Source organism: Lathamus discolor, chromosome 5 (assembly GCF_037157495.1).
Source record: "Lathamus discolor isolate bLatDis1 chromosome 5, bLatDis1.hap1, whole genome shotgun sequence".
Classification (NCBI taxonomy): domain Eukaryota; kingdom Metazoa; phylum Chordata; class Aves; order Psittaciformes; family Psittacidae; genus Lathamus; species Lathamus discolor.
Window position 1 is genome coordinate 27,664,512 of NC_088888.1, and position 14,871 is coordinate 27,679,382.

Consider the following 14,871-nt stretch of genomic DNA (forward strand, 5'->3'; position numbering starts at 1 on the left):
CTTCTCTGCCACTTCATAAATGCTTTCACCCAAAGTAAAATAGTCAGGAGGAAGAGGCAGATATATTGGTAAGATAAAAGTAAACATTTAATGCCACTATAGTTTGATTTTTTTTTCCAGACATCATATTTTTGACAATGTTTCACACCTCAGATACCACAAAAAGGATATTTTTTTAGCCAGCAAACAATAAACTTTACAATTTTAATGGCAAAAGGCTCAATGCATTTGTTGACCAACTTGGACATGGCTGTGACTTTCCACATTTTGAACTTGTCCTCATGCTGTTCTTTTTCTCCCCCAGCCCCCCACCCCCCATAAAATTTAGCTGATAAAATATATATATATCTACTACTGATACATCCTCTTCTGGAATTTCTGGTGGGACCAGCATAAGTTCTATATCCATCAGTTCGCCTCCTCCTTAGCCCTATTTTATACCAATGTCATAATGAGAAAGAACGTAGCCACAAACAGAATGAAATGGGTTTAGCAAACATACACTTCAATGCATAGCACTTAGATAAGCATTTCCAACCATGATGTGTAAATAAATTATAAAATACAAGCAGCTCTATAAAACAAGAACATCCTGAGTTTACAAATAAATTATATCCTTCATACATAGAATATGATGTGGATGTTTGTTAGTAACCAGCAGTTTCAGCTATGGGAGGGAAAGAAGTAAAACTTAGAAAAGTTAGTATCATCTATGCATACATAAAACATATATGTATGTGTGCTATATGTAAATACTCACACACATACATATACAATATAGAGGGTGAATACATCCATATCTATAGTATATAGAGAATATGTAATATAGCTGAAACTGCCTCAAGCACCAATTTATTACCATTATTATAAAGTTTGCTCAATACTTAAGTAGGACCACTCAAAGTAAGATGGCTTGGGTTGTGTTTTATTTCATATCCAGGAGGGTTTTGAAGGTGGTTTGAAAGATAGATAGTGTTATTATTTCACTTTCAGCGCTTCCAGTCTTTGCAGAATAGCCATGTTCTTTGTGAACTTCAGAATGTTGCATAAGTAAGCACGAGCCTGCTGTCTATGAAGCTAGTGACAAAATCCATATTGATTTCAATGGGGCTAGGATAAGGGTGCTACATTTTTGAGGGAAACTGTTTTTGGGGTTTTTTTTTGTTTGTTTTTGAAAGCTTGCTGGAAGAGGAGAAAGAAGAAAAGATAAAGGCAATAATAAAATGGTTTATTATTTCCAAGACCAGGTATGGAAACCTAGATAACCCTGGGATGAGCACACAATAAATGCAAGAGATAGAGATGATTAACTTTGCACTGACAAATCATTCACAGTTTTGTTTGCCATAGTTATTTGGAAACCCGTTTCAAATCTTGCGATAGCTTGCAACAGCCAGCCTTGTGTCTCCAAAAACTGCTGGCTGTCCCTGGTACAAAAGCCTATAGAGGAACAAAACAAAGACCATGAGGACATCAGGATTAAGCAAGGTATGTCACCCATCAGTGGAATTAAGAAATGGTACCTCTCTGTATGGTCATCTATCAGTATTTTGCGATATAAATGCTTTGATCTCTGCAGTGAGCTGGTGCACTCCTAATGCTGCACAACCATCCTTCCCATACGAACTGGCTTCAGAGGGTCACTCAGCCTCTGGTTTATGAGAATCATATTTGCTTCTGCAATGCAGAATTTTTACAATTTTAAAGCTGTTAGGACTAGACAGAAGGCTGTATCTCATAGACAGCTAAGACAGGTTTTCAACTGATGTAACTATGCTGTATGCCTCATGTATAAACTGTAGAAATTGTTGTATTAAAAAAAAAACATGTATTTAATAAAATGTAGAAATTGTTTTATTTAACAGCTGGTGTTGTAAAATATCTTGCCTTAAATTCCTGACACCGTGAAATATAGAACAGTTCATTTGATTTACTTTTACAGGTTTTTATGTTTCAATGACAGCCTCTACACAGGAACTGCAGCCATTTGGCTTTGTAGGCTGAAGAACATGGGGGGAAAAAAGGACATGTAGAAGAAGCCTTTGAAAGGGTTTCAAGCGTATGTCTTCCCTGTACTGTAGTGTAGGTCACCTTTGTGAGTGCAAACAGAAAGGCTCTATGGGTTCTCCTTGGAGGAGGGAGAGTGATGTTGTTGCCATTTGTGAACAGCTGTGCCACTCCCAACAATAATGTGTGAGGGGACCATTTCCCTCAGGCTGTGTACATACACATTTGTCTGCATGTACATACACTTTATTTTTATGATTGATTGTTTTCAGCTCAGAAAAAAAGACACAACAAAATCATAAACATTTGTTATGGATGATGTTTGCAAAAAAGTTTACATCCTTCAGCTGTCATAAAACTTCAATTCCATGCCACAGGTAGAAGTCACTATTTTAAGACAAACCATATTACCAAGATAACAACAAAAAAAAAAAAGTAACAAAAAAATGCTTCAAGATGAGCTGAGTCTATCCTGTGAGCAAGCTTGAGACTTGATGTGCCTTACTCCCAGCACCAGTCCTAGCTTTCTGCCTCTATAACTAACTGCCATGTTCAGAGATGAAAGAACAAAAATACCAGTGTGTATCTTTCTTTCACCCTTTCCTGTACATTATCTGCAGCTCTCACTTAGCTTGCTTCATGTCAGAGGACCACTCCACTGCTTTTTACCAGTTACTATTTCATGCAGCTGCAAGTTTCAGAAGTTAGGTTATATGGCAGTGGGAGTCTTCCAAGACTGGATCAAGGCCAGCAGATGTTCAGTGATAGCCCTGTTCATAGCCCTTAATGAAAAGTGAGAGAGCATAGTGGGGGTTATATATATAACTCAAATAGTTAAGAGGTGCATAATCTTCAACTGCACAACTAGCAGCACAGTAAATAAATAGCAAATTGGCAGGGGGAAGAATTTTTCCATTTTCCTCCTTGGGTTTACTCTGCTGTAACTCTCCTGAAAACGCAATTGTGCCTCAGTTATACCAGCACAGGTGAGATGAGAACAGGACCCATAAAGACTTACTTAAGAAAGAAGAGCCTGAATATGGTTTTGCTTCCTTGCCTTTCTATGAAATAGTACTTTGGATTGCTTAGGTCTGAATGAGTTGACAACGAATTGTTCTGAAACAAATACAGGCATGATTAGCAGGAGAAAATACGCATGCTGTTGCGACAGATAGATACACCAGGAATTAGGGCTATCTCACACTCTCTAGGATATGAAGTGACCCAGCACCAGGAATCAGCAGGCATGTGAACAGTGGCTTTCTGCCTGCTGCAAGAGCTCATACAGACCAGTAGGATGTCTGAACCCAGATCACAGCCAAACTTTCCAACCTAAGGTTTCCCTTGAATGTGGAGCTATAAAGCAGCTTCTGTCCCTTGTATAAATAAGGTTCATGTATGCCAAGACAAACAGTTCTCCAAATGAGGCCCAAACTGCCCCCAGCTGCCCATAAGCACAGCAGTGGAGAGGCAGAGCAGAGCAGTGGTGGTATTCATTACACAGCCCAACAATAAAGAACTGTGATCTCCTGCTACATGAGCAAGCAAAGAATTAACCTTCAAACCTAATTATGGTAACATTGCTGTTTGCTCCTAAAGCTGTCCAAGGGAAACAAGATTGATTTCTGAATATGCAAATGATTAAGCATTACATTCACATTGCTCTTGTGTATTTTGGGCAACTTGATAACCTTTTAAAAAACTGGCAGTTGCTTAAAGAATGAGGCTTCATCGATGACTTGCAGAAGTGTGTGGGTCTTCTGTAAATGCTGGCTACTGTAGACTAAGATCAATTTCATAATAAGGTCCTGATGCTTTTAATTATCTCTTTTGGATATTTGAAGTATAATAATATAAATTCTGAGTTCAAATCTATTTTCAAAAAGAAAATATTTCAAAAATGTCAAATATCCACATATTTTCATTCCCTTTTATGCACTAAGCCACCACAATTTGCAATAGTGGCAAATTCTAAAATACATCGACAGAAAGTCAAAAAAAAAAAGAGAAGATGAGCATGAATTTTAGTATATGAATACTAGTATATGATGGGAGTGTTAACAGCTACTCTAATTAAGACCTCAGAAATAAAATATTTGTAAGGACTGTGATTCTGCTCAGTTACTTCATAATTTTCAGAATGCTGAATTCAGCCTTGGCATAATCCACTTGTCTTCAGGAATCAATTTTGCTTCATCATAATGAACAGGACAAACATATGATCTTACTGTTTAAAATAATGGCTAGTTAGAGGCATTTTTTTACTATGCTTTTTAATCTACAGAGGTGCCAAATCTAGTGAATAATTGAGTTAATGATGCTGAGGAATATTACACATAATAGATATTTTACAATAGCTCTGAAATATGTGCAGTTGATTTACAGAAATATCACCACTTCTGTATAAATCCCAGACTATGTGAGAGGGCATCTCTTGTTAACAGTGCCTTCTGTGCATGCACCATTTGCAAGGATTTTACTTTCTATCAAGTGTATGTTTACTTTTACTGTACTGCTTGCCATTCACTATCTCACTGCAGGTCCCCAGGGAGCCCACCATGTCCATTTTGGGCTGCTTGTTTTCAGCAATTACCCAATGACCACCTTCCAGCAACATTTTCAGAAATGGTTAAGCTTAAAAAAGGCAACATTTAATTTCATGTGCACAACTTAGGGGTAGGTGGGGGTATTCCTTGAATGTTGAGAAATGGCCTTGGAAACAGACTTTGCACAGTGTCACTGTCATAGGTGAGAGTGATACAGGCCTGCCTGGGGACACAGGTGAGTGAGATGCGATCTGGCTTTGAAAGTCTCTCTTCTGTGTATACGTGACCTGACAGTGTGTTCCTGGGGCTCTGCAGGACTAAGCCCACAGAGGCACACTCCATATCCCAAAGGCATTAAGTCCTCATCCAGGACAAACCTGTAGGGGTAATTCCCATGGCTCTGTGGAGCTGTACTGAATTCATGGTGCTCTGTGGAGAAGAGACAGCCTCAACAGAACCAACACATAACAAGTGCTGTGAAATCATTACAACGAGAAACAAAGCTAGATAAATTGTGGAGTTTGCCATTTTTCTTCACAAGTTTGTTTTACCTTGAGAGAGAAGGGGAGAGAGACCAGACCTATATCTTTAATTCTTGCTTGGAATATAAGTTTCATGATAGGAAAATGCTGTGGAACAGATTAGAAAGCAATTGTCATACGGGATATTTTTCCTTCCAAATAATCCTATAGAAGGTAAGAAAGATCTTCTTCAAAATCCAGTGAAAAAGCTAATAGAATGAGAAAGATTTGTTATTACAAGTTGTAGAGTATTAAAAGAAAAATAAAATTATATAAATGTTATTTCTTAAAAAAAAAAAAAAAAAAAGTCGGGGGTTGTGTTTCAGCTAGACACTTGAAAGTAAGTCTATGGGTATTCTTGTTGGGTGATTTTCCCACTGGGACTTGCTGCTTAGGACAGTGTAAGAAAGATGGCATTAATATGATGGTCACATAAAAGAAGAGTTGCATTCAAGTACAGCAGTAAACTTGTGCATGTTGAGTATATGTTAAATGATGCTCTTATTTTCTCACAAGCAACAAAAAGGTAGCACAATTGTATGTGAGAGAGGAATTTTTGTGAAAAAGCTTATTTCAATATGGAAGAAGAAACCTAATTCAATAAAATAATTTCTTATGTTCATACATAATTAAAATGCAGATTTCACACATTTCTTTAAGAAATACAAAGGAAGTTCCTTCCCACATACTGTTTCATAAATAAAGAGGCAAACAAGTAGAATATTTGGATATGCATTGAGGTGCAGACCCTTGTCCTTTTGACATCAATGATGTGAATTTTGCCATAGCTTCAGTACTGGAGGGCTGGTAAAGAACATGCCATAGCCAACATGCCTGAAGTGCTATATCCCCTGATTCATGACTTCCACTTAGTTCCAGATGTACTGAGCTGAGCAGAGCCTGCACTTCTCAGGTACATCTGTGACTATGGACAGACTGGCTAGGGACCAAAGGCTGCCAAAACATGTTTTGCAGTGGTTTACGTCAAAAAGAGGCAAAGTAAAATTTTATCAGTCATGGTCTCAAGAAATAAAGATAGGATAAATCACTCATTTTCGGACTGATAAGCATGGGATCCCTCAGCCTAAAGTGTAATTTTCCAGCAAGTTTTAGCATCAGAAAATAGGTTAGGATAAAAGTGCCTCCTCATTCATAACTCTAGCCAGTATGAAGCTGAAAATACATGAAAACAAAAACCAAACAAGCAAACAATTGATGGGAGTTGGATCAAATAGAAAAGATATTTACTTCACAGTAATGTCACCTCTCCTCACTCACACACTGCAGAATCTACAGGTTGGGAAACTTACTGTGTCCTCCAGCATGTAAGATAACAGAAGAACATATAAGCAAACTTTACTCACTGCTAGAAATATTTTTTGTGTTGTCTAGGAAAGTTGCATTTCTCTTTGAGTGGCCTTACTCTGGTAACAAGAAAAGACAGTTAACATTTATTCATATGTTGTACTGATTAGGAAATATCTCTACAAACACAAGTTACTTAGAAACAGCAAGTCTGAAATAGGAGAAAACACCAAGAGAAAAACAAGCTGTAAATACATTTCAAAAGTGTGTTTGTTTTTTTTTTTTCCTTTTTCTTTTCTTGACTAGCACCATCTGTACACAATAAAGTATGAACATAAATGTTTGGATAATAAAGATTTGCAAGGCACTTGAACAGTTTTTCTGGATAGGTTTTCTTTTAATGAACCTCTCAGTGAAGTCCTACAACCACCTTTCCTCCTCCCTCAGCTAGCACAGGGAAAGAAGTGACTTCTGCCAGCAGTTCTTATTTACAGACATGTCCTTAAAGGTTCTTCAAAGTGCTCTTTTAGGTTAAGAGAATCAACAACCTTTTATCGCCATTTTTCCATGCTAATCCTGTTTTTTTTAATATTACTCTTCTGTATAGTATAGCAAATCTCTCATACACACAGTTTAGACTTGACTCCGACCTTCATCCTCATTCTATTGTCTTTGGGATGCTATTCAGATGGGAAAAGGAGGATGGCAGAGATGCACACTGAAATTCTCTTGAGGTTCATACTTTATCGGCGTCTGGAGGTGATGTCAAAACAGGTGATCATCATGAGATGGGCCTTGCAGAAGTTGACACGATTTTCCAAACGCTCAGTCACACATTCTAGGGCCTCCAGGTATTCCAGAGAATCCAGCTCAAATACCTGCTCCAGATCAACTGTGGGAAAGAAAAACACAGGGATAGGAAAAGAAGACAAACCCCAGTTCGTGTTGGTGGGAGAGACAGAGTTAATTCAAGTCTTCAAACCCATCAGTACTGTACACAACATTATCTCCAGCTTGCGATTGTTATTAAAAGTTGCCTTTTCTGTTTAATGGCTATTAAAATGGCACAGTGGCTTGCTGATAGTGAAAAATACTTTTAAGATTGCACTGGATGCTTTCTTGAGAGATACGCTCTGCCATCCTCTCCTGAACTGCAGATGCCTTTTGCCACATTCCTGCACCCTTAAGCAAAGGGTGATTGCTGAGCACGTACAGACCCTCATATTCTGCTGACCAGAAAGAGATTTAAGTAGGTGCTCTGTCATAGGAGGACAGGTCTTTTGCTGAATTCAGAATTCAGAAACCAACCTCAGACCTCCTTGCTCCTCACACCTCTCCCTATTCCCTGTGACTCTCATTAGACCATTTGAGTAGCAAGGAAAGGCATACATATCAGTCACTCCAATGTAGGTGCCCATATGTTGCCAGACGGCAGCTGGCCATGGCTTCCATGAAAGTTGAGTGCAAGATACATTGTCTGAATCAGCGCTTCCCATCTTATCTGGTCCCTGAGGTCTATGACATCAATAAGGCTTTCTACACTTATCACACTGGAATCAGAAGCAAAGGCATCACACAGTAAGTGGATAGAAATGTTATCACAAATCCTGTGCTCTCTTTAAATCTGTCCTTTTTCCTCTCTTCCTTAGTAGCATCCTGAAACACATAATGCAGTTGTTTTGCAGGATGTACCAGTCTAGTGTTAACTTAGAGCAGCTGTCAAAAGAAGAGTTAGTATGCTTTAAAGAAAACACGCCAGCCAACCTCCTTCTGCCACCTGCAATTATCCTAAATAAATTTTAAATCATAGTTTTTCCTGTGACTCTTTGATATGAACTCATCTGCCTGCTAATACTAAAAACTATTGTACAGTTACTTCAGTACTCCTTATCTTTTCCCCTTTGAGTTGATGAGGCCCTTCTTCATTTGAACTTGAATGCCTTTAAACTCTCTGAACTTTACACATCTATAGCTATAAAATAAGGGCCAAATTCATTTTTCATGTAAGCCCCCTGGTGCCAAGAGACAAGTTTGCTCCACAGTGTTATTTTGTGGTAGAAGAGCAGATTTATAACATTGCTTATATGTCTGAGTGATCTGAAGCCAAAAAAAAAAATCTATATATAAAAAAAGAAATCCTATTTTCAGGAGCCATGGACCGAAATGTGTAAATGTTAATCTACCAGTGGCAATATTCACCACCTCAATGCTGTACCATTTCAACACTCAGCTCTCAGGCAAAAAGGATTGTTCAGTTCTACTGTCAACATTTAGTAAGAATTACAGGGACTAGTTCTAGAAATACAGTCAATCTAAAACTTGCCCTTAGGTCACACGTTGGTCCATTTTAATTTATAAACATTAAACACACTGCTCCCATCTCATGCTTAGCAAACATTTCTGCTCCCTTCTGTCTTCCCCCCCTTCCCCTGAACCTTAATAAGCCAAAGGACACCTATAACTCCAAGCAATAAAACAACATCCTTACATTCACTGAGCCATTTATTAGGATCCAGCATCAGGTACTGTTTGGTCACGTCCAGTTCTCTCATTAACCACTCATACTTGGCCTTGACCTCAGCAATTCTCTGTTGGCGATGCTCCAGGATTTTCAGCTTGGCATTGAAACACACCAGCTCCTGCCAACCGGGAAAAAGGAGCAGGGAAGGAATAGGTGAAGAGGAAAAGAAATACCCAGATCCATTCAGTTAAACGATCTTCCTATCAGTAATACTAACAACGAGCCATTTACTCTGGAAGAGTAGGAATCATTGCATGACATCATTAATCATCTGTTTTATTTTTATTGCTTTTGTTTGGTTTTGATGTTTTCCTTCAGTGAGCTTTGGAGACTTTGCAATGATAGTTAATAATAAACCATAATAATTAATAACAGGCAGCATCTTGAAAACAGATTAACTGTAGCAAAACATTTCTGGTTTTGATACCAGAAGTTTGGCCAAGAAAATCTAAGCTCTTGGGACTAGGAAATCCATTGCTCGCAATATTAAAATCCTAAATACATCTCTGTGCTTGGCGCATAAGAAATGCGGTAGTCTCATAAAATAAGAGAACTGGTAGCAAACTCAAATTTAAAGCATCTTTAAACGAAGGGAATAGGATATGAAAAGCTCTAGCAATTTACAATTATTAATTAAGCAGATAAATTTTCTGCAAAGATATGAGGCACAGTACAGGGTGCAGTGCTGCCTGGAGACACCCAGCCTGACCTTGCATGACTTCTGAGGGCTGGCAGCCATCAAGCTGTGTAGTAATTGAGCCCACAGGTAGTGCTGTGCTACTTTCACTGGTGTAGGAGCCTTCCCAATACCAAAACTATCCTCCTCCAAGCCTGTGTGAAGATCTCAACACTATTCTGCCTTCTGCTCTGTAGACAAATCCACTGTGTGGGTGAAGTCCAATAGAAACCCCACCCAAACAAGTGATGTTTTTCTCCATACAAAATCATATCAGAGAACATCACAAACAGCCTAACCTACAGGTTAAGGGCTAGGAAGCAACAGGGGCTAGGAAGAAAAAGTGCTTTAAACTAATAATAAAGTCTATATCCACAGTAGTCTAAAATCGGTGCTATTCCACCAACTTCAGATACTCTTCCCAATCATCCCTCCCAAGAGCAGACCTTTACAGTTCCTTGATCTTTTTGTAAATTTGGAGGCCTGAGGCTGGCAGGAACAACTTAGAAGGAAGACATTAGCTATCCTGAAAACAGTACCATCACAGCACTTGAGGCACCACTGCAGCCTTGAAAGACAGACGTGACAATATGCTAGAGCACAGGAACCACCAAGACCATATTTTGCAAGGAGCAAAAATGCAAGGTACCAATGTCCATTAACTGCTATGAAAGAAGGTATAACTTGAGTCATAACTGCTCTAAATGAGATAATAGGTTTTGCTGCCTGTTGAATTAACCATACTACACATTTCTGACTGCATAATCTCAGTTCCTCCTCTTATGCCAGGAGGAGGCATATAGGTTACATGGATTGCACTCACCTTGCTGTCCACACCTCGTCGTCGCTGCAGTCTCTCCACATCATCTATCTCATAGACTTTGATCTCGAAGGGCTCTCCCAGCCCCCTCTGCCCACTTCGCAGGGGCCCATCAACCCAGCGGACCCCAGGGCTGTTGGCAGGCTTCCTTGCTGGGGAAGTGGTATCAAGTGATAAAGCCGGAATAAGCCTCCGTCTCTGTGAACCTATAAATGCAGAAAGTGCCATTTCATACCACCACAGTTATTGCCTCTCCTTTCTGCTCCATCTGCAGCAATATCTAGAAATAATATGCATTCAACCTTCTTACACACATAAGAAAATAAAGCAAAAATCCTGTTAGTCCATGGGAGCTGTACCTGCCATGTGCTCTACCTACTTACCATGAGTCAGATTGTCACACATACTTTGGTGTCTGACTCCAGGATTTGATCCTCGGAGGGCATAAAGTTTCCAGAGATTGTGCCTACTTCCCTTTGCTCAGGTCTCAGTGAGTACAGGTATGCCAATGAAGGACCAGAGCAGCAGGTGGGAACTGCTCTTCCTATGCTTTCTTGGTACCAGCTCTTACAGCCTAAGGACAAGCATCAGCCAGCGTCTGTATGGATCATCTACAGGGAAGGTATCGGTTTGGGATTTTTTTCAATCACAGCACAAAAAGCACCTTGACACACAAGTTCTTTTACTATGCTGGAGTTGAGTGTCAATATACCACCACTTAGTCCTTTGTATACCACTGTAGGCTGGCTTGGGGACGAAATGCCTGCAGTAAGTAAAGCTTGGTGGTTGCCACCAGAGATGCATTAGCCTTGCCTCTGTTCAGTAGAACATTCTTCTGAAACACTTCCCACTTAAGCACTTACTGTAGCACTGGTGATGTGCAAGACAGAAGCAAGAATGACTGGCTCACAGAAGGGTTAGTCACTGTGTCGGCTTTAGTACCACTACTCATGGTACCCACCTTCCTTTATAACATCAGTGGATGGGAGCACTGCAACAGCTGAACATGTACCATGGTTGATAAAGCCTACACTATACTGAAAGATCTGTCATGTGAGTTGCCAACTAAAGGCCTAAAGGTAAGGCAAGGGAGAAAAAGTATGTCAGTGGCCTGATAGCAGCAGTAAGGAAGTTGTGCATCTGGCTTGTTGGGAGAAAGAACAGACATGAGAGAGAAAACCAGTGGCTTCCATGACCTTGCTTGGTGTAGTACAGCCAGAGCAATGGCTGGTTGTTGTTTTGCTGGGTTTTCTTTAAAAAAAGCTGTGTAGCTGACAACTCCTGCAGGGTTTCCCCTAAGAGACAGCAGGAATAGAAGAGTTTGGAGAACCACCATCACCCCCCTCCCCCCCCACCAAAAAAAACCCCGAGCCACTAAGTTTGAATGAAACTATTTAATAACTCTCTTGCAAGAAAAAAACTCACGTCAGCAGGGAAGGGATGCAGGATGATCATGTAAATTTTATTTTAAACCCAAGATAAAATAATTTAGAGGACTCTCTAGCACTACATTTATTGAAACTTGAATGTCAATAGCTTCAACATGTCTGCCAACTTGGTGTTTCAATAAAAACTAAAAACAAAATACCCAAACCAAAAATATTTATTGATTGTGTAGTTTTTTGATTTGCAAGTAACAAAGCATTATCTAGTTTCATCCATGGAAGTCTGTTTCTCTGCTGACTTTGTGAACAATTACATCTTATCCCATTGAATACTGAGTGCAGAAATCTGTGCTAGAAACCAGTAGTTAGTAACCAGTAAACAAGTTGTAAATGCTGGTTCTAAAATGGATGAGAATGGTCTCTTGCTGATTGTCTGGAAAGCCTAGTCTACAGAGCTTTTATTTGAATGCACCTGAGATAACTCTATGCAGGAAAAGGACAGCACAGCCAAGATGGTTAGACAGGGAACTCTACAAGGCCCTTTTTTACCAAAAGGCCTGAGATCTGGACTGCCCATCCTGTGACAACTATCAATCACAGTTGTATTTACTGCTCAAACTGCAGCTCAGTGAAAAAGTCCATGCCAGAACAAATGCAGCCTTACAAATACAAGCAAGTAGGAGTTATTTTAGACCTGTGGTACCAGTCACTGGACGTCAATGTCAGCATTTGCTTATCTTAAATGTATTTCAGTTGATCTCTAGATCTGCCTGATCAAGACAAGAATCAGATCTTGATAAAAAGAAAAGCAAGACTTGATCCAATGCCTTAGCTAAAAAGTGGTAACAACAAGAGAGACACAGTTTGGGAAGACCCCAACAAACTGCAATGCTCAGGGTAACTTGTCAGTGATTCTAAAGAAAGGGAACTAAATGGTGAGAGCATACTTGAAAGGAAGTGAGACAGCGTGGTGGACTATTAAATGTTACTTGTAGGGAGAGATCCTGTAATGGGCTCAGTGCCTTCTGTGAAACAAGCCCTCCACTTGCTTGGATGTGAAGGGCACTGAGTACATCCCTAGTGTCACTCAAAAGGATTTAGGCATTAAATACTTTTTAGAAAACTTAGGCTTTTGGTCATGGTGTCTCACAGCAGCAGTCTTTCAAATTTTGTCTGAGGGTAAAAGCAATCTCTTTCCTATCTTTGCTGCTCATCAACTTTTAGAGCTAGCAACACAAGCAGCAGATTGATCTCTTATGTAATGCAGCCAAATGCTGCTAATACTTTTTACTTTGTGTCCTCACTGATGGTCACATCTCCTTCCATGTCATGCCTACAGTCTAGCTCTAGCATTTTAAGGAAGCAGCTGAGCAGACTGGAAATTCCTTCTTTCCAGCTCTCCCATGCATGGCTGACCTATGACTAAAGTAGTGCCTTTTTCTGTGGTGCTTGATTCTCTTCCTTTTTTCTTCCCTCTTTATTTTTTCCCCACTCTGTATGTTAGCACTGCCTTCTTCTATAATGGGGTACTTTTAAACCATGCCCACTGGAAAAAATGCATTGCCAACCAGAGTGAAATACAGGCCTGAAACACTCTGTGAATACAGGTGCATGGCTCCAATTCACCATGAGAACAATGTCGAGCTCTTATCTGGAGCAATGCAAAACAGATATCACTATGGTATGAAGTACAGGTATGTGGTAATAAATATTTTCTTTTAGTTCCCATTCATATCCATTTGACTCAATGAGAAATAGAAGTCTGTGGTCTGTAAAGAGGGGTCCAACCTGAGGCTCCAGCTAACAGCGCTTACCCCTTGGTGGAGAGGCAGCAGAGACTACAGTAGCAGCAGGAGACACACTAACATGAGCTCATTATATTTTTCTAGCCAGAGCTCACACCTGGGCAGCCTATGGGTTATCACAAGAAAGTGAAGCTGTGGTTCTTGGCACACCAAAGCAATGTGGTAGGGCAGAGCAGCCCAAGGCAGCCGACTCACCACATCCGCCCCTTTGGCACACAAGGGGCCACCCATGTACCTCTCCCAGTGGGTACATCTGTGTGCAAGGCAGATAAGAAAGAGGGACATCTTTTTATCTGAGCCTTAAATGCTGTCTCAGGATGATTTACCTGAGGTTTAGAGTGCTATGGCAAGAAACTAAATAAAAGTCCTGCACCTTTGCAGTGAGGCAAAATTGGATCTAGTGTATGCTAAACATGCATTAATTAATAATCTGTTTATTAGGCCAGGTACAAAAAATAATGGTGTCTTTTGACAGGAGATTCCTGCCACTGACCTCTTCCTTATAGCCTCTGATTTTTTCTGATTTCACCTTTGTTGGGATCAGTAAGGAGATACAGTCAAAGCAGAACTTCAGGGTGAGTGTCACAAAGCAGCTGCCAGTTCACTCATCCATATCAACAGAGACACAATAATTAAACTGTTTAAATTAATACAGTTTCCTATCTACATAGAAATTACCCACTTGAAGTCCAAAATTTATTGGGAGCACTTGATGGGGTTAGGATCTCATACATTTTGACCATATAATAAATAAAATGCTTTGTAGGAATCACAGCACACCACTCCTACTTCCCCACACATCTTACAAAGACAGTGGGCAGCTGGGAGCTCAGCAGGAGCAGCTCTCAGGAGGTCCATTCCTGCCTCTGCCCCACTGACTGGGACTGGGGGAGCGTACTCTCTGCCTAGCACCCTGGCAAAACCAGCTGACCCTCCCTCCACACAGATGAAATTCATTCCTCCACTAAATGAAGAAATATATACCTACAAAAATCAATCTGAAAGAAATCCTGTAAGCTCAACCCAGGACAGAAGAATGACACTTCCACTTAATGACCATACAGCATGTAAACCAACATGCCATTTCCTAACTGTCTTGGAGGAAAAGTTTTACACTTGGTTTGAATTTACCCACACTCAGAATAACCTCTCTTGAGCCTAGCTTTAGTTTGAATAACCAGGCTGTGAAATAGCTTTGAAAATGCACAGCACACAAGATTTGCTTTTGCCACAGAACTGTTGCTCTACCCTGAGCTATAGGATAAGGTTTAGCCAGGTTATAACT

At 40.0% G+C, this 14,871-nt stretch overlaps 1 protein-coding gene and 1 long non-coding RNA gene across 4 annotated transcripts in view; one reads left to right on the forward strand and one right to left on the reverse strand.

Annotated features, from left to right (window-relative positions):
- Positions 1-216: 216 nt before the first annotated feature.
- The window catches only part of LOC136014949 (uncharacterized), a 30,204-nt gene continuing 15,549 nt past the window's right edge, over positions 217-14,871 (forward strand). The window contains exon 1 of one of the 3 annotated variants that reach the window (XR_010613005.1): positions 217-1,488. This is a non-coding gene — a long non-coding RNA (uncharacterized LOC136014949). The remainder of the gene's footprint in view (positions 1,489-14,871) is intronic. The other 2 variants (XR_010613004.1, XR_010613006.1) reach the window with 2 other exon arrangements.
- Positions 6,291-14,871, reverse strand: part of KIF26B (kinesin family member 26B) — a 295,717-nt gene continuing 287,136 nt past the window's right edge. The window contains exons 13-15 of the mRNA XM_065680140.1: positions 10,400-10,602; positions 8,868-9,018; positions 6,291-7,271 (exon numbers count right to left, since the gene is read on the reverse strand). Of these exons, the coding sequence (XP_065536212.1) occupies positions 7,123-7,271; positions 8,868-9,018; positions 10,400-10,602 (503 nt within the window). The 3' untranslated portion in view covers positions 6,291-7,122. The remainder of the gene's footprint in view (positions 7,272-8,867; positions 9,019-10,399; positions 10,603-14,871) is intronic.